The sequence below is a fragment of the Lithobates pipiens genome, unplaced genomic scaffold (assembly GCF_037356315.1).
Source record: "Lithobates pipiens isolate NorthernLeopardFrog02 unplaced genomic scaffold, aLitPip1_a1.2 Scaffold_19, whole genome shotgun sequence".
In the NCBI taxonomy this organism is placed as follows: Eukaryota; Metazoa; Chordata; class Amphibia; order Anura; family Ranidae; genus Lithobates; species Lithobates pipiens.
This window is the reverse complement of record NW_027507764.1, coordinates 526,855,544-526,882,782: the sequence shown is the minus strand read 5'-3', so window position 1 is coordinate 526,882,782 and position 27,239 is coordinate 526,855,544. Positions and strand designations below refer to the sequence as shown.

Sequence of the window (27,239 nt, the reverse complement as noted above, 5' to 3'; positions counted from 1 at the left end):
CAGACTCTTTCTCCAGCATTCCTAAGGTAAGAGCACCCTGGGGAGGGGTACTCTCTATCTAGGATCCCCCCACCCCAATGTATGGTTCTATCATGGGGGGGGGGGGGGGGGCAGACCCCCTGGGTGGCCAGGGGGGAGGGGAGGCTCAGATCCCTTCGTTTAAAAAAGGGTCTAGTGCACTCCCAGGGTTGTATCCCGAGCTTTTGATTGACTTTGTCTTTTTCTGTTTTTTCTTTTTTCCTTTTTTTTTTTAGAAAGATACGGAAAAAACTAGGTCTACGCATAGCTCTAAAAAGAAGTGTGCCTCCTGTAGGGACATTTTAGGGGAATCTTGGACCAAAGTGTTGTGCAAAGGCTGTATTGACTCCCTCGTTAGGGAAAGGGAATCTGAACAGGAGTCAGGACTAGCAGCTTCAGTCAAAGAGCTCTCGTCCACCTTCTCTTCTTTTAGGTCCCTTTTTTGAAAAATTTCAGCTTCCCACGGGTCCATCTCCCCAGGATACAGCCCCACCTCTAGCACAGAGTTCTGCTCCTGTCCAACCTGCTAGTACAGGGGGGACAGAGGTTGCAGGCCCTTCAGGGACAGGTAGGGAACTTCCAGACAGTTCCTCTTCCGATTCCCAGGAGGGTTCCGAGGGGGAGGACCAGGACGGGTCCAGGAAAGCCTCCAGATATAAATTATCCCTTGATGAGGTAGAGGACCTCTTAAAAGCAATTTATGCAACCCTCGGTATCCAGACGGATAAAAAGCTCCTAACCCTGCATGACCAAATGTATTCAGGTTTGGGGGAGCCAAAAAGAAGGGTGTTTCCAGTGCACGAAGTTTTAATGGAAACAGTTAAAAAGGAGTGGCAGGATCCGGAGAGAAAACCCTTTTTATCTAGATCCCTCAAAAGAAGGTTCCCATTTTCAGAGGACCCGGCATGCCTTTGGAATAAAAAGCCCAAATTGGATGCCGCTTTCTCCCAGGTCTCCAGACACACAGATTTGGCGTTTGAAGACATGGGGGCCTTGGCAGATGTCATGGACAAAAGGATTGACTCTCTGCTTAAAAAGACTCGGCTATCGCAATCTAAAGCCTGAAATGGCAGTTACAGTTGTGGCTCGCAATTTAGAGCACTGGCTCTCACAGATCCAACAACATATTGAGGCAGGCACAGATAAGGAAACCATTCTGTCATCCTTCCCTACTATGCTGCGAGGGATCACTTACATAGCAGATGCCTCTGCTGAGTCCGTCCGCATGTCGGGCAGAACGGCGGCTCTAGCCAATTCGGCCAGAAGGGCCCTCTGGTTAAAAACATGGCCAGGGGATAATGCCTCCAAGATAAAGCTATGTGGAATACCCCTGACCGGGGACCTCCTTTTTGGCCCAGGGCTAGAGACTGTTCTAGACCGGACAGCGGACAGGAAAAAGTCCTTTCCTCTTAAACGGAAAAGCCCCGTACCAACTAAAAAGGGGTTTCATCCGCAGGGGCGTAGGGAAACCTCTAAACCAGAGGGGAAAAAGAAAACCTGGCCCCAAAAAGGCAGGGGCAGAGGAGGGACGATTTTTCGCCCTCCTGTCCAGCCCCGTAAAACCCAGTGACATTCCAGCTACAGTGGGAGGAAGACTGGGGGCCTTTCTACCACAGTGGGAGACAATATCCCCCAATCAATTTATTTTAGGGGTAATAAGAAAGGGGTACCTCTTGGAATTCTTAAGACCACCCCCTCAAAGGCTCCTTGTCACGCATCTACCCAGGTGCATGGTAAAGGCCGAGGCCTTGCTAGAAGCTCTGAGGGAATTGGAGAATCAGGATGTTATTCTCAGGGTCCCAAAAGCAGAAGAGGGAAGGGGGTTTTATTCTCACATTTTCGTAGTGAAAAAACCCTCAGGGAAGTTCAGGTTGATTCTGAACTTAAAGCCCCTGAATGCTTCAGTGACATACAAAAGATTCCGCATGGAATCGATCTTTTCAGTAAAGGCGCTTCTGCCCCGCAACTGTTTCATGGTGTCTCTGGACCTAAGGGACGCGTATTTACACATCCCTATAGCGGAAGCCTCGCAGAGCTTTCTACGCCTTGCCATAGATTTAGGGGGGAGAAACAGTACACTTTCAGTTTCAGGCCCTGCCATTCGGGCTATCCTCTGCACCCCGCATGGCCTTTCTTCGGCTCCAGGGGATATGTATAATAGCCTACCTGGACGACCTGCTTTTATTTGCAGCATCCCCAACACAGTTGGTCAAGGATCTCGATCTAACCAAAGGGGTCCTTACAGACCTGGGGTGGCTTCTGAACTTGGAAAAGTCCAGCCTGATCCCCTCACAACAGATCTCCTATCTAGGTTTCCTGTTGGACTCAACACTGTTGAGTTTTTCTACCAAGAGAAAAGGTACAAAAACTGGACAGTGCGGTGGCCTCTCTTCAGAGCGACCAGCTGGTTTCCATAAGGGTTCTGATGTCAATACTGGGTCTCCTTACATCTACCCTCCCAGCAGTGCAGTGGGCAGGGCTACATTTTCGTCCCCTACAGACCTTCATCCTAGGGGTGTGGGACCACAGTCAGGAGGCTCTAGACACCCTAGTACATATTCCACACCAGGTAAAGAGATCCCTCTGGTGGTGGAGGAAAATGACAAATCTGTCGCAAGGGCGTCTGTGGCTCATCCCGGTTTCTCGGGTAGTAACCACAGATGCAAGTGGAAAAGGTTGGGGGGCACATTTGGGTTCCCTTCTAGCCCAGGGCACTTGGGAGGACGGCGAGTTGACTCGATCGTCCAACTGGAAAGAATTAAGGGCAGTGGGACTAGCCCTGAGATTCTTCAAAAAAGAGCTCCGGGGTCACCACATTCAGGTGCGGTCGGACAACTCTTCCGTAGTGGCCTATTTAAACAAACGGGGTGGCACGAGAAGCGGAGCCCTGTTGTCTTTAGCGACAGAGATCCTGTCCTGGGCCAAAACCTACACCCTTTCGCTCTCAGCAGTTTTCCTGAGGGGAGAGAAAAACGTGGTAGCAGACTTTCTCAGCCGAAAGAGGCTGAGGGAGGGTGATTGGGTTCTCAACCAGGAGGTCTTCAATCTCATAATAAAGAGATGGGGGTCTCCGGAGGTGGACCTGTTCGCGTCCAAAAACAATGCAAAAACCCCCTGTTTTTTCTCCCTAAAAAGGGGAGAGGGAGCCTTAGGGGTGGACGCTTTGAGACAGAATTGGCACTTCAGAACTTGCTATGCCTTGCCACCTCCAGCGTTGTTGCCAGCAGTTCTGAGAAAGTTTCAGATGGAAAGCACATCTCTGATTCTGGTGGCTCCACATTGGCCCAAGAGAGCATGGTTCTCAATGCTAAAGCAGTTGGCGGTAGAACCTCCCCTACTCTTGCCCCCTCGGGACGATCTCCTCTCTCAGGGGCCAGTCCTCTGCCCACAGGTACGCCAGTGGAAGTTAGCGGCCTGGCTACTGAGGAGGGTTTATTAAAATCTAAAGGATTTTCACAGAGACTAGTTTCTACCCTCCTGGACAGTAGGAAGAAGGAAACTCGCCAGATCTATGAAAAGGTCTGGTTGCGTTTCAACAAGTGGTACGCAGAGAGCTCTTTCCCAGTACGGAGCTCCTCCGCAGTGTTGGAATTTTTACAATGTGGGGCAGATAAGGGCTTATCCATTAGTACCCTTAGGGGTCAAGTATCAGCCCTCAGTGTTTATTTAGAAGATCATTTCGCTGCCAACCCATGGGTAGTCAGGTTCTTTAGGGCCCTGTCCAGACAGACCGGTCCAGGGTCTGTCCTTTCCCAGATGGGATTTATCTTTAGTTTTGCAGAGCTTAACTGGACCCCCCCTTTGAGCCTTTAAAGGAGTGTTTTCTGAGAGAGCTTACTCTGAAGACAGTGTTTCTGGTAGCAGTAACAACTGCCAGGAGGGTCAGTGAGATGGAGGCCTTATCAGTCAGGGCTCCCTTTTGCGTTATTTTTCCGGATCGGATAGTTTTAAAGACCGATCCAGCCTTTTTGCCGAAAGTGGCATCCAGCTTTCATAGAAGCCAGGAAATTGTTTTGCCCTCTTTTTGTCCCAATCCCTCCGGTGAGAAGGAACTAAAATTTCATTATTTGGATGTTAGGAGATGTATCCTACACTATCTGGAACTGACCAAGACATTCAGAAGGTCAGATTCCTTATTTGTTTTGTTTTCCGGGGCCAGGAAAGGTTGTAAAGCGTCCCGGCGCACTATTGCTAGGTGGCTCAGAGTAGCCATCGAGCAGGCTTATTTAGTTGCAGGGAAAGAAATCCCAGTGGGTATTAAAGCACACTCCACTAGAGCTATGGCAGCCTCCCAGGCAGAAAGAGCGGGAGCAACGCCAGAGCAGATTTGCAGAGCAGCAACATGGTCCAGCTATTCCACTTTCGTAAAACACTACAGAGTGGATCTGGTGTCGGCAGGTGAGCAGACCTTTGGGCGAAAGGTTTTGCAAGCTGTAGTCCCACCCTAACTGGTAAGTGCTCGCTTATCCTCTCATAGTGGCTGTCCTGAAAGACGATTAGGGAAAATTTGAGTTACGTTTACCGGTAACGTCTTTTCCAGTAGTCTTTCAGGACAGCCCTAGTTCCCATCCGAAAATTGGGGGGAGTCTTACAAAAGACCAGAGCGCAGCAAGATAATGGTATTTGATAAATATGTTATTAATGTGTTCTTGTGTCTCCCCAGCTGGCCGGAGGTATTCTCCATAAAAACTGAGGTCCGGCAGGGGAAGTAAGAATTTATGGGCTGGCGCAGTGTTTCCAGAGGAAGAGGAGGAGTCTCTCTCTCTCTCTCATAGTGGCTGTCCTGAAAGACTACTGGAAAAGACGTTACCGGTAAGCGTAACTCTAATTTTTTGCACCTGTACCTGATTTTCCCATGGTTATTGCTGATATTTGGCCAAACACTTTGAGGCATTAGTTGGGTACCAGTAAAGAATGTCTAATGATTATGGCCCCAGCTGGTGGCTTCTGCTACTTTATATACAGCCTGTGATGAATATGTCACCCCTGAAGTACTGGCTGTGAAACTGATCTGTACTGGGCACAGCAATCACAGTGGGTCACTCACTGTGCAGCTCCTCTATTCAGAAGGTGTCTTTTAATTTCTTAATATAAGCCATTCTGTGATTTCATAAATGTTATAATTGTGCCGTGCTGTATTTTCCTGTGATATAAAGATAATATATAATAGTAAATGATGTATAAAAAAAAGTGTCATCACAAAGTGACTGACTAATGGTTTACAAAAGTGACAAAACAATGAATACATGCAATTCCAGTGCATATATAATATGATCTGTCCATATAAACCTTGTGTGACATAGCCCTGCTGGCCAATCACCATCCACCTAAAGTGCTTCTTAGTCCATATGCTCCTTATAGTGCTAAAAACCAAATGAAAATGCCACTGTAGTGTGCTTAGAGGCGGTGCATCTGGATTAGTGTAACTTTTGTATAAATCTTTGAAACCATACCCAGGCCCGTGCTTTGGGCCTGTAATGTTGCTACAAGCACTGGATCCTGCATGGGCGCTCACCTCAGCACTTTGTGCAATGCGAGTAGTTACCCCTATAGAACCCAGACCCTGAAGCCCCCCCCCCCCCCCAAGGGTTATGTCCACCTTGACGGCTGAAGCCTGAATCCTATACAGGGACCAGTTACTAGGGTAAGCCTGCATCTCTGACCATTACTGAGAAAAATGTGTTCACTTTACAGTGTAATGTTTTCAAACGCTATTCTCAGGTGGATCCAGAGGTGATACATCACACCATAGGTTGCAAAATAGGGCACTGGCTGTACAGAGTAAGAAGCCTGTACTCGTTGAGTTATGCCCCACGTACATGTGGGGCAGTTAGCAGCTGGGATGGAATCCCCAGAAAGTGGGTGGGGATTCAGACTTTACTGCCGGCCCTGTCCACACTCTGCCCTCAGCATGTTTCCACTCGCCAAATGCACCAAATTTTGGGGGCTGCTCTATTCTATACTGCTTTTCAGTCACTAATTTTTACAGTATAGCTGTTGAGAAGCCAAAGTCTTAAAGGAGGTAATGTTAAGTAAAAAAAATATATATTATAATTAGAGCTGCACAATTAATTGCAGAGAATCGTTATCGCGATTCTCTGCCCGCCGTGATTGCAACTCTGGATTTGGGCCATTCTGACCCATCAAGCAATTTGTTGTAATGTGCTCACATTAAAAGCGCACACCGCGGTGTCCCTGGGATGTTTTCTGCTTTCCTGTTGCGGAGGGGGGTGGAAGCCGTCGGAGCCAGTGTGAAATGTTTTTGACGCCACTCGGCAAAGAAGAATGTGATTGGTCGGGTATTGTTTCTTCTGCCCAGAGGTCTCAGGGACAGCACTCCAGTGCAAGAATGACTGCAGCTGCAGGCTGCAGCACTGACTGATTTACAAAATGTGAGCTGCTATACTTTTTCTTTTTTTTTTTTTATCAGCAAATGCTTTCTTTGTAATCTTAATCTTTCTCTTTCAATCGCGTCTCAATCAATCTGAATCTCAATCACACTCTCATTCAATCACTCATGATGTGATTGTAGCTGTATTAGTGCAATTGTGGCAGAGCAAATTGAGTACTGTCCATGATACTTTGTTTTTATTTGCACTAACATACAATTTTTTGGGACAAGCTTTCAGGGTATGTCCCCTTCTTCAAGGTGCAAGCGGTACTGATTCACAATTTTTTAAGCAGAATGTTAAAAAAAACACATCTGAGGGAAAGGAGAGAGGGGGAAAAAAAGAGAAACAAACACGTATCACGTGTCAGAATTATCATTCTTAGTTCAAAGCTTTTTTGTTCCTGGATCAAATTGAGAGAGAGAGTGATCGAGAGTCTCAATCTCTCAATTCAGAGAGATTGATCTTCCTCTCAATCAGTCGCGCTCTCAATCTCTCTCAAATCAATCAAATTTTTTTGAGAATCGTGATCTTTATTCTCTAAGCAAAAAGAATTGTGATGCTCATTTTTTCCAGAATCGTGCAGCTCTAATATATATGCATGTATACCTTGGATTACGAGCATAATCCGTTCAAGGAGAATGCTTGTAATTCAAAGCATTCACATATCAAAGCAAGTTTCCCCATAGAAGTCAAAGAGAATTACTTCTATTGTATGCAATACAGCATGTGTCCAGAGGTGGGGGTTGCTGGAGAGACTCTGAGATGCCTGGAAACACTCAAATGGAGTGTTTCCATATATTTCTGAGTGCATCCGAATGGCTGAGTGTCACCGGCGCCCCGCACCTCTGGCCAAATGCAGGACTTCACACTGCAGAGGCTTGAAAGCTGCTCGTTTTACGAGACAACGCTCGCAAACCGAGTCAGGATTTTTTTTTAAATAGCTCGTCTTGCGAAACGCTCGTTAACCATGTTACTCGCAATCTGAGGTATTACTGTGTGTGTGTATAGCGATAGAGAGATCTCTATATAGAGAGATCTCTATATAGAGAGATCTCTATATAGCACCAACAGTTTACTCAGCGCTTTACAATGTAAGGGGGGACAGCACAATTACAGTACAATTCAATGCAGAAGTGACGGGAGGGCCCTGCTCGTAGAGCTTACATTCTAAAAGGGGTTGTGGTACAAAAGGTAATAGATGCAAGTAATGATTTGATGGAGGTGGCTCGAGGGTGGTAGTTAGGTGTGTGTGGGATAGACTTCCCTGAATAAGGGTGGACAGGTTAGAGGCTGATCGGACATACCGGGACCGGGAGTTCCAGAGGATGGGAGGTTCTGGAGAAGTCCTGAAGGCGAGCATGGGAGGAAGTAACAAGAGCTAGAGAGCAGGAGGTCCTGGGAGAAGTAGAGGATGATTTGGGTGATATCTGCAAATGAGGTTGGTGATGTAGCTGGGGACAATGTTGTGCTTGGCCTTGTATGTTGTGCTTGGCCTTGTATGTTGTGCTTGGCCTTGTATGTTGTGGCTGGCCTTGTATGTTGTGGCTGGCCTTGTATGTTGTGGCTGGCCTTGTATGTTGTGGTTAGCATTTTGAATTTTATACAGTGGGCTAGGGGAAGTCGGTGAAGAGATTGTCAGAGGGGGGCAACAGTCACAGATCAGTTCATGAGGTGTGGTAGTCTAGTAGCATTCATAATAGACTGAAGGGGGGAAAGCCTGCGTAAGGGTAGGCCATTTAGGAAAGAGCTGCAGTAGTCAAGGCGCGAAATAATCAAGGAGTGGATAAGTTAGTTTGTGGTGTCATTGGTCAGGAAGGGTGAATTATGGCGCTGTTGCTGAGGTTAAGGTGGCAGGATTTAGCCAGTAATTGGATGTGGGGGCTGAAGGAAAGGTCAGAGTCGAGGATATTGCATCCAGCACCCTGGCATGTGTGGAGGAACCAATGGTTGTGCTGTTGATCTTAATGGTGGTATGTAATTCAGTAAGTTTGATAGAGGTGTGTGTAATATAAATAAATGTGTGTGTAAATGTAGATGCACCCCATACATTGCTCACTGGGGCGTCGAGCTGGAGAGGGAGTGGGAGCAGTTGGCTTAAGCTCTCGGCTAGATGCTGAGAGGCTGAGCTAGCAGCTTCTATGGCGTCTGGGTGGATTCCGACGTCTGGATCCCTTCAGAGTCTGGAGCGGCTCTGTGCCAACAGCTGATAATAAGCTTTAGCCTGCTGAATCTGGATCACAGGAGTGCAAAATAAGTGATGTACTGTTGATACGGTTTTCAGCCACAAGGTTTATGCATTGGTATTCCAATGTTGGGTCCGTTGACTTCTATTGTTGACTCAGTTCTGTTTGCCTAGTTGCCCACCCTTCTCAATTATTATTGCTTGAGTTTGTTCCAGGGTCTATAAATATTCAGCCTGTACAATTAACATGAAAGTAATTTTGAAGTACCCGTGAATTCCCAATCTTGGTGTACAGGACAACAGGCCACTAGACGCCTTCCTTCTAATCATGGTTTAATCTATATGCTACAAAATGCAGGTCTCATGAATTGGGGCAGAGTTATAAGGGGGATGTCCTAAGAAGTTTTACCGGTGACCAATCATCTGAGAGTACCATCCTATAAGCCTGTACTGTACTACAAAATTTTCAATTTACAAGCAAGTCAAAATTCCTTTTATTTTCATTACATAACACTTTGGCCGCTGTATGCGCTGTAGAATACTGTAGCAGCATTGATTAGAGATAGTAAGATGTGCTGTCTTCTGGCAGCAGTACAGGTGGTGCTTCATCACCATGCAGGAGATTGTGATGTCTTCCGCCCGCCTTTCCACTGACTTAGTCAGGGGAAGCCTTATGCTCGTTGATAGCCCATTTCTTTAATTCCGGCAGCAGATGGCAAGTGACATCACTTTACTGTATGTAGCTAATACTTAGAAATCACATTGTTATGCAATGGAAATCATTAATTTGGGTTCCAGTTTTGCCCAAAAAAATAAAGGAATATTAAATCTGGAATTCTATTATAAGATAAAGTGACAGTCTCTATAATGCCTTTCTACCCATTTTTGCTCAACAGGCGCAAATAACATATGGTTATAATATGATCAAATGGCCTCTGGTTCCTCCTGTGAGCACTCCTTATCCCAGAGGTACTAAATGCATTACTGTGAGCTGAGCTTTTTCTGTTCCTGTAGTGCATTTTGCATATACTTCTACGGTTTTCTCAGGTGACCCTGGCATGAGCTCTCCAGACAGAATTTCTCTGCTCCCAACAGAGGCTATGTGCTTTGGGATTAGAACATTATTAGCTTATTTTGTGCTCTGCTTTTAAAATAAGTTAACAGGAATACAGTCTACTTGCTCTTAATGGATCTTTAAATTTCCATTAAGTTAGTTTAGCTAGGGATTTTGCCTGGAACCACCATATGCTTTCACAAAGCAATAAAAATTAGAATGCATAACACTGCATTTTACAACTGCTATACCTCTAAACTTGATAATATTAATGTGGTTATAGTGCTGTAATTGTTATGGAGATGTTAGAGTGGTTAAGAATTTGTACTTAGTTTTATGATTCACATATACATTTTGTCTAATGTATTTGTGTCTTCCTGCAATTATATGAGGCTTCTATTCTCAACGGGCTTGGTCAGGGCTTTGTATTGTATCTGCACTCCTATTTGTCGATTTTGTGTGATCTGGATTCTTATAGAAATCGCCTTGTACAAATAACATTCTTCCATGTTCTAGCACCAAAAATTAAACTGATGGAGATTGCAAATAGTTAAAACCTCAGCAAGAGGTGTTTCAGACAGTGGTACCCATTTGTTCTTTTGTTGGCTGTAACACCCCTTTCACACCAGGGCGTTTTGCAGGCGCTATAGCGTTAGAAATAGCGCCTGCAATCCGCCCTAAAGAAGCTGTACCATTGTGTGTAGTGTGAAAGCCCCGAGGGCTTTCACACTACAGCGGTGCGCTGGCAGGACGTTAGAAAAAAGTCCTGCCAGCAGCTTCTTTTGAGCGGTGAAGGAGTGGTGTGTTTACCGCTCCTCCACCACTGCTCCTCATTGAAATCAATGGGGCAACGCTGTAATACCGCCCGCAAAACGCTGCTATTGCGGCGTATTGCCAGCGGTTTTAACCCTTTCGCGGCCGCTAGCAGGGGATAAAAGCACCCCGCTAGCGGCCGAAATGCGCCGCAAATCCGGCGGTAAAACACCGCTAAAAATGGCTGCATTTTACCACCGACGCAATGGTGTGGTGTGAAAGGGGTCTAAATCGATGAGGTCATGCTGTTAGCTTGGCAGCTGGAAGATGATGTAATCTAACAGTTGGAGGTGGTTAAAAAACAGTGTTGCAATTGATCACACAGTGGTCTGTTTTTGAAAATATGAGCTGCATTTACAAAAAGCCAGTTCAATCCTATGTTCTTTAGTTCATTGCAATCTATCAAAATGCATTGTACACTGTATCCAAAAGTGTTTTTTTATTTTTTCTTGCAAGGCTCTGGAAACTCTATGTAATTGGTATGCTGTTTATTTCAGGGCTCCTACCCCGTCACTTGTCATCCCAAATGCTTTTTTTCTAATAAAGCTACAGGCCATAAACAGTGTCAATTTCTTTCCTGCAACCCCGTAGCCCCCTTTTAATAAGGGGACCCCCAGATCCCGGCCCCTCCACCCTATGTGACTGAGTAAAGGTTACATCGTACCCATTCACCTAGGGAAAATGTCCAAAAAAAAACCACACCACCAGGTTTTTAAAGTAATTAGCTCCGGGGCTCTTCTTCCGACTTCTCCGCTCTCCGGCCTCTTCTCCCGTTTTTTCGGTATAGGGGGATTCCCCTTAAAATCCATACGAGACCTAAGGCCCTGGTATGCTCCCGGAGGGGGAACCCATGCCGATTTTTTATTTACAATTTGGTGTCGAGTTCCCCCTCAAGAGCTGCTTATTCTTTGGTTGGCCACGGCCAAAGTCGCCTGGCCTGGGGCAACTTAGTCATGTTGTAAGTCCGCCCAAGTCGTGTTGAAGTCCCTCTAAGTCGCGCTGTTATTCATACTCAAGTCGTGTCCAAGTTGCCTCCAGTAGTCGCACTGGAAGTCGTGTTGCCCCTGCGTGAATGGACTTAAGAGGCAGTGTGTTTGGGTGATGGTGGCAATGTCCTTACAAATGGATTTTTCAAGATTTATTCCTGTTGTAAATTCGGACTTTTAAACTGAATTGATTCACAATCTACCTAGTGCACTGAAAGTTCATGTTTGACTCTATTAAAGCGGGAGTCCGCAGTTTTTTTTTGTTTTTGGCTTTTCGACTTAATTTCCCGGTTCCCTACTGCACATGCGCGAGTAGCGCTGCACAATAAGGATGGTCCCCGCTGTCTCTGGGATCCGTGTGTTTCCCAGCAGGCAGCGTGGGGACTTTCGGAAAGGGGCGTACCTTCTGCAGAATCTACGCCGGAAGTGGGTGCAGATACCTGTACTGTACAGGTACCTGCACCCCCCTCCCCCCTGAAAGGTGCCAATTGTGGCGCCGGAGGGGGGGGGGGGATTTCAATGAGCGGAAGGTCCACTTTAGGGTGGACCTCCGCTTTAATTCTAGTAGCGCTGCACCATACACTACAAATCTATCACTATATCAAGCCTTTATCCAGCATGCAGTGTCAACTCTTGTTTGTGACGCTTCAAGACAGATGCTCAGTCAGAGCCCTCCCAATGGACATCCTAATATATAGAAAAATGTTATGGATAGTGAAAAAAGCTGTGGAAATAAGTCCAACAGGCATAATAAGCACCATAATACACTCCATGGGGGAGTAACGCGCCCTGTCCTCAGTGTGTGTTTTGAAGCGTTGTAAATGAGTTGACACCACATGCTGGATAAAGGCGTGATTGATGTTTTATGATGCTCTATTTGTTTTAACCTCTACACTTGGGTGGCACTTCCCATTACTCCCTCTTCTTGTCTTGGTCACATAGCTGGCTATACTCTGAGGATAGCTGCCACCTATATACACACACACGATGTGTGTACTCTTCTAATTGCCTTTGGACTCCTTACAGACTAGAAAGTATATGGACTTTCTCATTTTAACCCTTTATTTTACCCTGTCGGTTCAGCTCTCATTTTGCACCAGAAAAACTTTTATATTTGTTCATGAAGAGATGGTCTCCCCCTATTGTGGATCCAGCTATTTCCTGTTTTAAGACTACCTCTCTGAAGGAGGGCTAGAAGCCCTATTCTCTCTCGTAATTTGTGGAGCACTAATACAAGAAATGCCTCTTGTGTATGTACTTGATGGAAAGCACCTCTTAGGCAAATCCCTAGAGTTAAGCAACTCACTCAGTGGAAAGGTACCCTTTTGCCCTTGAAAAAGAAGGCAGTGTCTGGAAAACCCTATCTTCGTTTTCTCTCAGGCCTCCTGGACCAAGATGAAGCCTGCTACTCATTTATGCTCTAAGAGCCAGTTCACTCCAGAATGCGGTGCGGGAGACCTACATTCCATGCACGTTACAGTAGCACCATGCAGTCCAGTTGCTGTGTGGGGTTTTTTTTTTTTTTTTTTTTTTTTTTAAGTAGTGCATGCACTTCTCTTGGAGGTGTGGTTGCAGCAATTTAAGCTCATTCAAATAGGCTGAAATTGAGCTGCATCTGGACCACATGTGAATCGATGAGGCCGTAAGTCCCAAGTTCTCTAAATACATATGTAGTGAACGGGGCCCCCACATTTCAGTGGGCAGACATTTGTTGGCCTTCATGGCCATCTGGTCCCAGGACAATTCAGATGTTTGGGTGCAGATTGTTATATCCAGTGGCTACAAGATGAAATATTGGTCTCTGCTTCCACCCTGATTCATGTGGTCAAACCTGCCAACCTTCCCTCACAGATGGTAGACTTTCAAGGTACTCTAACAGCTCCACTCTCAAAGGATTATATCCATTTTACTGGGTGAGAAGGGATTTCGGGGTTTAGTTAAAGCAGTAGTAAACAACATTTGGACAGTTGTACCTACATGTAAGCTTATAGTAAGGCTTACCTAGTAGGTACAAGGAAGATCTCCTGAACATGCATTTAGTAGATATTCACTGTTTTTTTGCTCGTGAGTAACGTCATCGCATTTTGGCCATTCAAATGGCTGGAGCCTGCGGACCTGGAAGGAAAACCATGTGAAGATGGAAGTCCGCTCAGCGGTGACAGCGTGCTGCTGGGAGGGCTTTGTTTTTAAGGTAAATCTTTCATAATCTGCTAGTACACAATGCATACTAGCACATTATGCTATTACCCTGGCAGGGGAATGTATTTTTTTTTTTTTTTTCCTGCTTCCTTTTGCTACCATTTTAAACAGTTCATACCCAAAGCGCTGGCTTCCCATCATCTGGGAGACCTTCAAGCCTCTGTGAAGCCTCCAAGGATGCTTACTTGCATTTCCACATTCCTGGTGTGTCGCCATGTTTTGCCATAAACATACGTCTCCAATTTGTTGCCTCTTATTGTGGTCTGTCCATTGCACCTCTAACACAACAGTAAATAGAAATGTTCATGAAGCCATAAGGATTAAGGGGTCCCCGAGAGGTTCCTTATAACTATGGGGCATCCCCTGAACCCACCATTATCTAAAAGATAGTACAATATACAGCCTAGACTTGACTGACGAGGGGAAAAAAAGTGAGCAGAAACTAAAAGAGGTGGAAAGATGATGCTGGAGAAAAGGCGCTAGCCCACCTACAGAGTCAAGAACTAGAGTAGGGATAGAGTAGTAGGGAAGAAAGGGAGGCCAGAAGGGTAGAGGCTGAGAGATGGGGAGAAGGTAAGGGCACAAGACTGTCAGTCACAGTTGGCCCAAACTGGCTGGGGGCAGGAGGGTTAGGAAAGGCATATGACAGCCAAGGCTCCCAAATTTTGATGCACATGGAGAGTCATTGTGGATGCTCGACATCTGTTGAGCATCAACACGGTCATGCGATCTCACCCCCTGAAAGGGGACAGAATTTATTTTATCAGGCTTGGGCAATTCTTTTTTGGCTGGCAAAAATAGGTGATGAGTGTAACGATATCACAAAAGCTGTTGCTAGTAGCCATGTGGTTTGAGAACATTAGGGCAGCCATGACAGCTTGGCTAACCGTAATATTGCAGAAAAATCGGAACTCGCTCCCTCCTTCTTTGTGTTCAGGAATTCATAGTTTTAGACTAGAAAGGAATGGTTATCTCAACAGAGAAAGCAGAACCAGGCTAGGTCTGTAAAGACATGTAGGCCTGGCAGGATGTTCAGGTCTGTCGTAAAACTGTCACTCTCTCAATTCAGAGAACCAGCAGACAGCGGACCTAAATATGTTAGTACACATAAAGCTTAAACAGTGGAAGAAGTATGAAATTTTAGCATGTTTCATAACTTCCAAAGTAATAGCACAGCCATAATGTGGACATATTTAATTTTCTCAGATGATTTGTAAGTCCAGACAGCCCTATGTCAAGTCATGAGAAACTACTGGTACTCCTTATTCCTCCCTAGGTAACTAGACATTGGAGACCTGGCATGTTTGTATCTGTTTTGAAGGAAATCTCACGCTGAACAATAATATGGATAGTTGCAGCCTGTAAACAATATTGATGCAGAGATATGAATATGTATCACAAAGTGTACCTGGGACATGTTCATGAGTGTAGACCCCTCCTAGCAACCAACCCCTAAACAAGATGACCAGACGATTGGTCACTGGTCGCTGTCAACACCCCTTTGATCTGACAGAAAAAGGGAGCTGCCAAGACAATGGTCAGTTCTCCTTTTACTGTCCAAGCAGGAACATCGGCCAGGTAGAACAGATTACCCAGCTCATCAATCGAACTCTGATCAACCCTCGAACATTAATTGCAAGTATTCTTCTTCCCCGATTCTTCTACCTTATTTATTTGTGGCTGTATATTGTCTTTATCTCTTTGAAACATCTTTTTTCTGTAAATTTTTTATTTGCACCAACAAACCCTTATGTTGAAAAGTGTTAACCTTGTCTCTAAAGCTTTTATTGCAACCTATTAATGAACCTGCCTCTTAAAGAGCGCTACTGTCGTAAGCCTGCTACTGGAGTAAGGCCTCTGAGCAGACCTGTCTGTGGTGGCAATGTGTGTTGCAGACACTTATTCAAAAATTTATAATTGGTATTGCTAAAATTATGAGTCTCCCCGGCCCGGTATTTTAAAATGGGGGTGGTAGCAGTTAAAGGGTTAATTGCGTAATTAGCCCAGTGACAATTGCTCTCAGGCTGCTGGCACCTAGATTGTGGTCCCGCAACCTGGAAAATCCTTGTGCTGGGTGCAGCTGAGTAGCATTGTTACGCAAGTGACAGCATGATGTGAGGTTGGCCGGTCCTTTTTTGCAAGTTAGTGAGGGCAGGGATCTGACGCCCGCGTTCATCACAATGAGCTCCCATTATTAAGCAAACAGTCCTGGAATTTGACAATGTAGTAAGGCGAGCTTGGGTTCTCTTGGTATGGGATGAATAGTGAATAGGAGGCCAAATAAACAAAACCAGAAGCCAATTAGTCTAGGTCCCTTCCACATCATCACCCCGATGGCCAAAACCCCCGAAAACAGCTGGCACTGTAGGATGGATTGGCATGGGTAATGTAAGCAGTGACCCTTTACATATGTAGGAGCAACTTTTTTGCCGCCTCCATGGTGGCTGTATTAAATGAGCATTTGACCACAGAAAATAAGTCCCTGCTCCAGTTCGCCAAATCTTTTTGCCATGTCTCGTTCCCACTGAATTACATAGGTGAGAGAAGTAAAGCGTGAAAAATTCTGAGAAGCATAGAGAGCCGAGATGAGGTCTTGGGATCCTGGAGAGTGCAGGCAGGTGTGTTCAAATGCAGTTTGCTGTAACGTGTACATAGAAGTCCTGCGCAGCGAGGTGAGCCAGTGCTGAAGTTGGATATGGCAGAAGAGCTCTGTATGTCATGGGTCTCTCGAAGCGAGGCCCACATGGGAAGAGATCTGGCGATTAGGAAATGTTGAACCTGTGAAAACCCATTAGTGACCCACCAAGAGAATGCCTGTGGTTGGACTAGGCCTGGGGGAAAGAGGGTTGTTAGTGATTGGGAGCAGAGGCAGAAAGGGCGATATGAGGCCGGCAGAGTAGCGCATGGCGTTCCAAATTTATAAGCTATGATGCATGAGTGCCTCAGTCGAAGGGCAAAAATGATAAGGGAGCCAAAGGAGGTGATAGGTGCGCAGTTGGGTAATTCCAGGAGAACCCACAAAGGAATCTGAGTCATGAAACTGGGATAATTAAGCAATATGGGCAGACCAAGTAGTATTTGTCGATATTGGGGACAACCAGACCCCTATGTATCCAAAGGGTCGCTCTGTAGATCCTGTGGTGTTAGCCCAGATAAATCGGAAGATTCTGTTTTGGAGCAAACTGAGAAACTCGCACCAGTAGCGTGCAGAAATTGCATAAAAGTTTAGGCAAGATAGTCTTTTTCACAGAATTAATACGACCTTTCCATGATAGGTGCTGGAATTGCCAAGACTGTATAAGGGCAGATAGTGTAGCAATGAGTAAAAATTAGAAGCAAATTGAGGAGGAGGGGAATGTCAGCTGGATCCTGTGTTGTGTGAGGACCTCCATTGGAAAGAATAGTGAGACTGTAGGCAAGTTTCAGGGCCAAGGTCACTTTAAAGCTGAGTTCCAGGCAAAAGCGCAACTATGTGTTGAATAAGAGAGCACCCCCATCCCCCACTCATTTTTGGATATGGTTTTGTGGGTGTTTTTTTTTTTTTTTTTTTTTTTTGTGTCTTCAAGCTGGACTTTTGTCTTGCCTCGCCGCAGCAAGGTACGGCATTTCTTCTCTTGCATTTGCTCCTGGGATTGCTGTGTCATCTATCCCAGGAGTCCATGGGCAAGATCGGGAGGTGCATGCTGGGTATCCGGCATGCACCTAATCCCAGAAGAGAGACCCAGTGGGCTTCGAGGCCCACAGTCAAGATGGCCGCACTGTGTATAAGGAAAACAAAGTAAGAAAACAATACTGCACAACTAACTTAAATGGGACACTTCAGTATAGCCAATTGTTAAAGAATGGGCAGTGACTGTCACAAGGGTAATGAATGTTATAAAAAAAAAAAGTCAGACTCTGCTCGGGTGACCATTTTGTTAGTGATTGTAGAGGATCTTTTTTTGTTTTGTTTTTAAAATGACAAACATGTCATACTTCCACTGTGCAGCTCGTTTTGCACTGAGTGGCCCCGAACATCCTCTTCTGGAGTCCCCCGGCAGCTCTTGCGGCTCCTCCCCGCATCAGATAATCCCCTAGAAGCTCTTTCCTGAGGGGGTTGCCTTGCAGGAACGCTCCCGAGTCCAGCATTTGTGTCTATAGACGCGAATGCCTGACTCGGGCCCCGGTGCCCACGTCATTGGATTTGATTGACAGCAGCAGGAACCAATGGCTGCGCTGCTATCAATCTATCCAATCAAGAGCCGGGACCCTGTGGAGAGAGCGACAGCGTGTCCCTGCCGAAGAGATGGATGAAGTTGCTCCGGTAAGTAAAACGGGGAGCAGGGGGGCGGTGACTGGCAGGTGTTTTTTCACCTTAACCACTTTCAGCCCGGACCATTTTGCTGGCTTAAGACCAGACCACTTTTTGCGCTTCGGCACTGCGTCGCTTTAACTGACAATTGCGCGGTCGTGCGACGTGGCTCCCAAACAAAATTGACGTTCTTTTTTCCCCACAAATAGAGCTTTCTTTTGGTGGTATTTGATCACCCCTGCGGTTTTTATTTTTTGCGCTATAAACAGGGCGACAATTTTGAAAAGAACACATTGTTTTTTACTTTTTGTTATAATAAATATCCCCCCCCCCCCCAAAAAAAAAAAAAAAAATATATATATATATATAAACTTTTTTTTCCCTCAGTTTAGCAGAAAGGGTTGAGTACAGAGCCTGGATACAGGCTAAGATGGCTTCCCCCAACAACACAGTACAAATTGCAAATATTCCCATGACAGGAAGTTGAAAGCTTTGTAGAGGTCCAAAGAGCAAGAACCCAGGAATTTTCTGCTGGTGCAGGTGTATGAGGTGGACCACTTTTGCGGACGTCACCAGCCTGTCGACCTGGGACAAAACCCACTTGGTCTCTGTGGTACAGATATTTATTGACACGGAGGCGTAAAATCTTCCTCAATCTTTATATCCTCATTTCAGAGGGAGAATGGGTGAAAGGCTTGTGGTTCTAGAGGGTCCACTGATGTTTTAGGGAGCATAGTAATGTGTGCCCTTAGCATGTCTTAAGAAGGCAGAGACCCCTGTTTCAAGGCATTGAAATTGATTAGGTGAGGTGCTAGAAACCCAGCAAACTACTTATGATAAAGGCTGAAGAAGGCCTCAAAGATTTGATGGCCTGAAGGACTTCAGCCTCTGTGATGCTAACAATTAGGGTGTAACGTGCTGCCTTTAGGTCATGGGAAAAGGCTTTGGCTTGATCTAAGGGGAATTGGGTACATTTGAATCTGTTAAAATAAAGGTCCACATTTGGTGATCATACTACTTTTGCCCACTTTGGAGGTTCGTTTATTTACTTTCCACCAAGTGATTCACAGAAATGTTGAAGATTTCTTTTTTTTTTTTTTGCACAAATTTACACGTAGATGTACTTTTGTTTTGTCATAAATTATCATTTTTTTTTAAAGTTATTAACAGTGCAATCGTTTTATTCATTTGGTGGAAAGATTATTTCACTTGTAACATGTTGGTTAGTGAAACACTGATGCACATTTCATGATCAGCCCAGCATTGTTCCACTGTATTAACTTAACTACTTTAATTATGCTTTTGTGAATAGAAAAAACATAACATATTGTGGGGTTTTTAATTGCACTGCTTTAACAAAGAGGATATGTTGGATGTGACAACTGTTACCCAACAACTTTAGGTTCAAGGTAGAAGCCTCTATTTGTAGATGTGCTGTTCTTGACCTGCATGTTGCCTAGTATTCCATACCTCTTTTTTTGTTTAACTCTCCTTCCCCCAGGGCATGAAGCAGGCGTATGATGACTATGCAGACTCAGATGATGAACAGCATCATGATGCCTACCTGGAGAGGATGAAGGAAGAAGGCAAAATTAGAGAGAATGCTGACTCTGATGACTCTGGAGATGAATCCGGTGGGGGAAACATTAAAGTTTGCTATAAAATTGTGTGGTGCATACATTAATAATTTTGTTTGGGAAAAGTCTATTCACTCCAAAGTCAAATGTTTAATGCAAACTATCGTATTTATCGGCGTATAACACGCACCCCAAGTTTAGGAGGGAATTTAAAAGAAAAACTTTTAGGAGGGAAGTTTAAGGAAAAAAACTTACATTTAAATGCCCATTAATGCAGCCTTGTCGGTCATTTACAGCCTTGTTAGTGTCTTTGCCGTTTAAAAATGGCACCGCCGAGATACAGAGCGGATGTCCTGTGTATCTCAGCGGCGCTCGGTAGCTCTCTGCGGCTTTCGGCTATTTTCGGCCGAAAATGGCAGAAAACGGCCGAGTGCGGCCAAAAAATAGCTGAGAGCGGCAGAGAAGCTTTGAAACGGCGGGGGATTGGCGTATAACACACACCCATGATTTTCCCCTGTTTTTAAGCCGATAAATACGGTACTTTTACAAATATAGTTTAAATGTACTGATCATTTTTGTATGGGGCTGGGTTCACAGAGAGCACGGTGCGGCTCACAGCAGGGGGTCTGGTGCGTCTACATTCGCTGGTTCAGATCTGATTTCAGCCTGAATTTTTGGCTGAATTAGGACCTGAAATGGACCAAAATATACATTGGACTCCTGTGCATTTGCATCCGGAGAGGTGTGAACCGGCTCCATTGAGAGGGAGAATCAATCGGTCACAATCTTCTGCAATGCAAATTGGATGCAGAGAAGCCCCCGCATCCAATTAGCAAAATTGTGAACCCAGCCTGAATGTTAGTACAAACATACTTTTAGAAATCTATTTGGTGAGTGGTCTGTTTAAAGCCTTGTATTCAACTTGGCGGGCTGAGCATAAAGAAAACAAAACTGATAGATCACTGTACCAACATCGCTTGTGTTCATACATCGATCTCTCCTGCTGTGCTATTGTATTCTGACAGGGGGACCGCCGCCACCAGTCAGCTGATCGGATCCTGGTTTTCCAGTGCCCATTCGCCAGAAGTGGGTTGTGAGACCCGCTTCTGTCAGTCAGGGTGCTTTGCACACAGGCCAAAAGTCAGCCGGTCCCTGCCGAACTGACCATTTTTAGCTAGTGTGCACCCAGCATAAGTCTAAAGTCACCATAGCTTTTATGTTTATAGCTTTTGTTCCCATACTTTTTAATTTGCTTGACAGATGTTTGTTAATCTAGCTGTCTATCCTATTTTCCACATTTTGTCCAGCAACCCTTCTGTACTTGCTTTCATTCAGTGTTTTTTTTTTTTTTTTTTTTTGGAAGACTCAGGCTTCCCAGCCTAGCTTAGACTTTCCTGTTTTTTTTTTTTTCTTGCAGACGAGTCATTTAACCCAGGGGAAGAAGAAGACGAAGTTGCAGAAGAGTATGTTATTTAAACTTTCAGCACATATATATACTTTATAGACCCCTTGTGCACAACAAGTTATTGGACACCATAGACAAAGCAACATTCCAGTGCGGTGCTTAGTGTGTGATAAAAAAAATTGTGTTCAATGGGAGTCAACGTTCACTGTTATGACCAGGGTTTACTTTCACTGCCACTGACTACCATGCAGGGTGGTGGGTAGGTGTAAAATTTCACTGCCAGTGACCAGCAATGCAAAGCGGGAGGGGGGGGTTTAAATTCCACTGACTGTGACCAGCAATGTGGAAGGGTTAACTATCACTTCCACTGACTACCTATGGTGGGGATGGGTAAATTGCACTGCCACTGACAACCAGTGTCTGTGGGGAGTTTAATACTACGGACACCAGTCCTGGTGATTATTATTGAATTCACTGATACCGGGAAACTGGGAGTTAATGCACTCGCTGACACCAGTGCTTGGGGATATTAATGCAGTCATTGACACTGATGCTGGGGGTTATTTAACTCCATTGACATAGATGTTTGGGAATATTATTGAGCTTACTGACACCAGTGCTTAAGGTTATTATTGCACTGTGATGCCAATCCTGGAGGTTATTGCACTCAGGGACACCAATGCTTGGGCTTGATATTGAACTCTCTGACACCAGTTCTGGGGTTTGTTATTGAACTCATATCAATGCTGGGGGTTATTGCACTCATTAATTCCAATGTTGAGGGTTAATAACCCTTTCAACCCATTCACTGACACTAATGCTGGGAGTTTATTGCACTCCCTATTAGTGTGCATTACAATACACTGCAAAAAATACAGCAGTGTATTGTACACCGTACTGCTAAATCAGTGGTAAATAACTATATTTTTGGGTGTTGAGGTGTGAAAATGTGCGGCTTTTGTGTGGCCCATTGGAGGTGTTGGAGACCACACTTAAGGCCCTCTATCATTTTAAAGTTGACCACCACTGTTTTGGACAGTGGATTGATTTAGTCTCCCATCTGCTAGTCTGCCACACTTTTCCTGAGTCAATGTTGCTTCTGCTTATATAGGTTTGACAGTAATCCGTCAGCAAGCTCTTCCAGTGCAGACAGTGATGAGGATAAAGAAAAGCCAGCAAAAAAACCCAAGGCATCCAAACCTAGTAAAGAGAAGAAGCCACGCAAGAAACCAGAGGTAATTGTATGAATGTTACATACTGGCTGCTCAGGCTCTGTAACAGGCCTCATAATAATAATAATTTCTCTTTTCAAGGGTAAGAAAGGCAAAGACCCTGCAGCACCTAAACGTCCAATGTCAGCATATATGTTGTGGTTAAATGCTAGTCGTGAGAAGATAAAGGGTGATAATCCTGGGATTAGCATTATTGATCTATCTAAGAAAGCTGGTGAAATATGGAAGGGTATGTCCAAGGAGAAGAAAGAGGTAAGAAAAAAATCAATATAAACTGTGACCAGGCTGTTGTCATTCTAATCTTTACATATCTTGACAGCTTGTCCGCTTTTTACAATCTAATGTTAACATAGAGCCAGGGGCAAGGGAAGAGAGGGAGAGTAGAGTGCTGAGACCAGTCTTGCACAGCTTCACTGATTCTTTAACCACTTCCATATCGGGCCTATTCTGGCACACCTCTCCTACATGTAAAAAGCATAATTTCTCTTCTATTCACCGACCGGCACAGCTCCTCTCTGTAACTAAATGGGTTGTATAGCCTGCCATTAGGAGAAACTAGGAAAAATTGTTACACAATACACAGAACTTTAATCCCACCCCTGGGGGGCGGACCCTGTGCTATCAACCCTTCCCACTGCTCCCAACAGCTTCAGTTTTTATTTTGCCTAGCAAGGAGAATGACCTAGGAAACCCAGCGGGCCTCTCAGTCCATGTTTTTGCTGCAGGTTTACTGCTTTGCGCAAGATAGAAGATCTCAGGATCTTTCATCAAATGCCGGCTGGGTCACAGGCTGGTTAATGATATCCTTGTAGTCTCCCCAGTCCGGCCATCGAGTGTGAGCAGGCCGCAGCTAAGGCTCGGCAGGCCACGACATGCCTTAGCTCCAGAGGTGGTCAGTGAGCTTCAATGCTCTGGGGTATACATATGACCGGGTTACTGCTGTCTGGATCACAGTATACCGGGCCAGCAGCTACCCTGTAACTGCGCAGGAGTAGGTCTGTGATGGAATGTCTCCCAGTTCTTCAGGACTGATAAGTACGGCTCTCCCTGCTTCGGTGGGGTGAGCAGCTGGGCATTCCCTGAGGGGTAGATTCGGGGGCCACCTCACCTCCCTATCTTCTCTCCCAAGTCCCTATCACCACTCCTTCCCCCATCTGAGGGGGGGGGGGGACTGCATGCGCTGTGTTTGTGTGTGTGTGGGTTCCCTCTTTTCTCACCTGTGGGGGCTCTGTGCGGCTGGCGTTGGTCCTGGTCCAGGTCTGGGGGTGTCCCAAAAGGTGTTTGTGGAGGTTCTGGTTGTTAGCAGGCAGCACATTTTCATTTTTTCTGTCACCACATGGTGCCGTCCAGCAGCCATCTTGGATGAGGAAAGCCGATATTCCCCTGATGAGCTTCAGCAGCCATTTTCTTTAGGATTTCCTTGCATTGGCGGACATTTTCTTGGCGCCTGAGCGCTGTTTTCACCACTGTCCTTGTGGTAGAATTACATGTGCTCTCACTTGCTGTTTCCTGTGTCCACTGTGTGTTCAGGATGCTGGATGGCTCTTTGCTGAATGCTGAAGCTAGCTCTGCGTGTCGTTGCACCGCTGTTTGTTGCTGCTGACACAATTTTCTCCTCTCTGCAACTAGGAACCTCCTAGGGACTACAGGCACTGCTGTGGCTTTCACAGAACACCCCAGGGTAGTGAGTCTAGCGCCAAGTACCCCCCCCCCCCCCCCCCCCCCACACGGCGGCAGCTGGAGGGTGGCACCTTCACTGTCCTAAGTCCCCTAGCCTGTCTGGCACCTGCAAGGGTCAGCATGGCTTTAGAAACTGGTGTTTCTTCCCCGAAATCCAGGCTATAGCAACCGGGTCACCTGCGGTTAGCGCGTTGTGCATGGACACCCTGACGGCGGTCCTTGACTCTTATGTTGCTAAGAGGGGGCACGTGGCAGGAAAGGTGCACGTAAGAGGTCCACCCCCCCCCCCCCACCCCCCCTTCTCTGGGGAAAGCTCTGATGCAGACTCGGGCCCTGCTGCAGCTGGAGATCCCTGCTCTGACCTATCAGACGTGGCTGACCAGCACCGTTCGGACAGTGAGGGTGATTCCCCGTCTGGGTCCAGGTGCAACAACGCGCTTGTTGGAGCACTTATCACAGCTGTGCGTGATACCTTTTCGGTCCCCAAAAATTTGGCGGTGCATTACCCCTTTGAGGAAAGCCTTCTCAAAAAGTGGTCTGCTCCTCCAGTCGTGGACCCCCCAGTATCTAGGTTAAATAAAGTAACCATGATCTGGGTTGAGGGGACTCCTGCATTCAAGGATCCCACGGACAGGAAAGCCGAGGCAGTGGCTCGTTCCTTGTTTACTGTTGTGGGGTCAGCCGTGCGACCTGTACTGGCAACCGCATTGGTGTCGCAGACACCGACTGAGTGGGCAAAACGTTTGCACCGTGAATTGGGGAGCAGAAAGCCTCCCCTGTCTGCGTAGAGCTAGTGCATGACCTTAGGTATGTTTGTGACGCATCCCTGGATTCTCTTCCCCCTGTTATCCAAGGCTTCAGTGTCAGCTGTGGTGCTTAGGCGCCTCATTTGGCTGAAATGCTGGTCTGCTGTCCAGGCATCCAAGAAAGCCTTGACAGGTCTTCCTTCCTTGGCGATCGGCTTTTTGGAGCCTCGTTGGATGATATTATTAAAAATGCCTCGGGTGGTAAGAGTACACTACTCCCACAAGCCAGGAAAGCTAAGGAGCCACGCCGCAGGCAAGGGCCCTCTTTTTCCGCTCACAAACGGATTTTTCGTCCGCTCCGGTGCTTCGGCAGGACGCCCACGGACGGTCAAAAGCCTGCGATCTGATTTTCCACAAGCTACAAGATAGTTTCTCTCTTGGCCGCCAAACAGATTCTTCTTCTCCAGCACACCCGTGTCCCCGGTTCGCCGGGAGGCCCTGTTAGGGGCAGTAAGGGACTTGCTGAATGGGGGGGGGGGGGGTGATTGTGCCTGGACCGCTTCCAGGGGTTCTACTCAAATCTGTTTGTGGTTCCCAAGAAGGAAGGGGTACGTCCAATATTGGACCTAAAAGCCCTCAATCACTTTGTAAAAAGTGCAGAGGCTCAGAATGGAATCCGTTTGCTCAGTAGTCGCTGCACTCCATTAAGGGGAATTCCTGGCGTCCTTGGACATTCAGGATGCCTACCTGCACATACCCATATGCCTTCGGCATCAAACATTTCTGCGTTTGGCAGTCGGGGAAGCCCACTACCAATTTGTGGCTCTCCCTTTTGGCCTGGCATCAGCCCCCGAGTCTTTACCAAATTACTGGCTCCAGTGTTGGCGTTGTTGCGACAACACGGGATCGCGATCGTGGGTTACCTAGAAGATCTCCTCCTGAGGGCATCTTCCGCCTCAGAATTAGGGCAGGATGTGGCGATCGCCATGCAGACTCTGTGAGAATTTGGGTGGCTGTTGAACCGAAAGAAGTCTGTGATGGTACCGACCCAGCGTCTGGAGAACCTAGGTTTAATGTTGGACTCCAGGGAAGCGAGAGTTTTTCTCCCTTCAGACAAATTGCAGACTCTCAGATCTGCGGTCAAACTACTGATGAACCGCAAGTGGTCGTCAATCCACTTTTGCATGTGAGTACTGGGGTTCATGGTAGCCTCCTTCGAGGCAGTTCCACACCAGTCTTGCAGAAGGAGATCTTGACAAAATGGGACAAATTTCCGTTGTCCTTGGATCGGCAGATCCAGGTGAGTCAGCCAGTCGGGGACTCCCTGATCTGGTGGTTGAGGTCCCCGGTGATTCAGTCTGGAAAATCGTTCCTTCCTCTGAAATGGACGGTGATCACTACAGACACCAGTCTATCCGGCTGGGGTGGAGTGATGGGGATTCAGTCGGCTCAGGGCCTCTAGTCGGCAGAGGAATCCAAAGGGCGTCCTATCACAATACAGTCAGACAACGACATGGCCGTGGCGTACAAAAATCACCAAGGAGGAACGAGAAGCTCAGCCTCTGCTCGGGAGTTCGCTCACATACTTCGGTGGGCAGAGCAACACGTACCGGCCCTGTTGGCCATTTACATCCCAGGGGTAGAAAATTGGTAGGCAGACTATCTGAGTCGACAGATGCTGGACCCAGGAGAATTGGCATTGCATCCGGAGATGTTCAGGCTGCTGTGCCTAAGGTGGGGCACACCAGATGTGGATCTATTGGCCTCCCGTCTCAATCGGAAGGTACCGAGATTTGTGTCCAGGACCAGAGATCCATGGGCAGATGCGTCAGACTCGCTAATGGCTCAGTGGGATCAGTACCAGCTGATCTACGCCTTTCCTCCACTAAAACTGTTGCCACACCTGCTGCGCAGAGTTGAAGCCAAGGGGATCCCAGTGATCCTGGTTGCCCCAGATTGGCCTCAGTGGGCCTGGTACGCAGGCCTGGTGCGTCTGGTGGCAGACGCTCCCTGGCGACTGCCGTTGCGGGAGGACCTCCTATCTCAAGGTCCAAACTTTCACCCTGCTTTACCATCGCTGGCTTTAACGGCATGGCTGTTGAAAGCCAGGTATTGAGGAACCGGGGTCTGTCGGTCTCGGTGATCCCAACTATGTTGAGGGCGCGGAAATCTTCTTCCAGGAAGATATACCATCGTACTTGGATGGCCTATATCTCCATGTGTGAGGAGAAAGGGTGGCATCCGCACGCTTTCTCTATATCCAGGATCCTGCTGTTTCTTCAGCAAAGTGTAGACCAGAAGTTGGCGTTGAACACCATCAAGGGGCAAATTTCAGCTTTGGCTGTTTCTTTCCAGCAAACCCTGGCATCTCACTCATTAGTGAGTACCTTTGTTCAGGGGGTGCGACTTGTAGTCTCTCTAGTGCGTCCTCCGTGGGATTTGAACCTGGTGTTGTCGGCGCTTCAGAAGCCGCCGTTTGAGAATATCAGGGAGATTCCCTTGTTGACCCTTTCACAGAAAGTGATCTTTCTAGTGGCCATCACATCGGCCAGGAGGGTTTCAGAATTGGCTGCCTTGTCCTGCAAGTCGCCTTATCTGGTCATCCACAGGGATAAGGTGGTGTTGCGTCCGCAACCGTCCTTTCTACCAAAGGTGGTTTCAGCT

At 46.5% G+C, this 27,239-nt stretch overlaps 1 protein-coding gene across 1 annotated transcript in view; it reads left to right on the top strand.

The window, feature by feature from the left end:
• SSRP1 (structure specific recognition protein 1) overlaps positions 1-27,239 on the top strand; it is a 196,805-nt gene that overhangs the window by 132,972 nt on the left and 36,594 nt on the right. Inside the window, 4 exon segments of the mRNA XM_077493187.1 lie at positions 19,437-19,569; positions 20,930-20,975; positions 22,029-22,152; positions 22,231-22,401. Of these exon segments, the coding sequence (XP_077349313.1) occupies positions 19,437-19,569; positions 20,930-20,975; positions 22,029-22,152; positions 22,231-22,401 (474 nt within the window).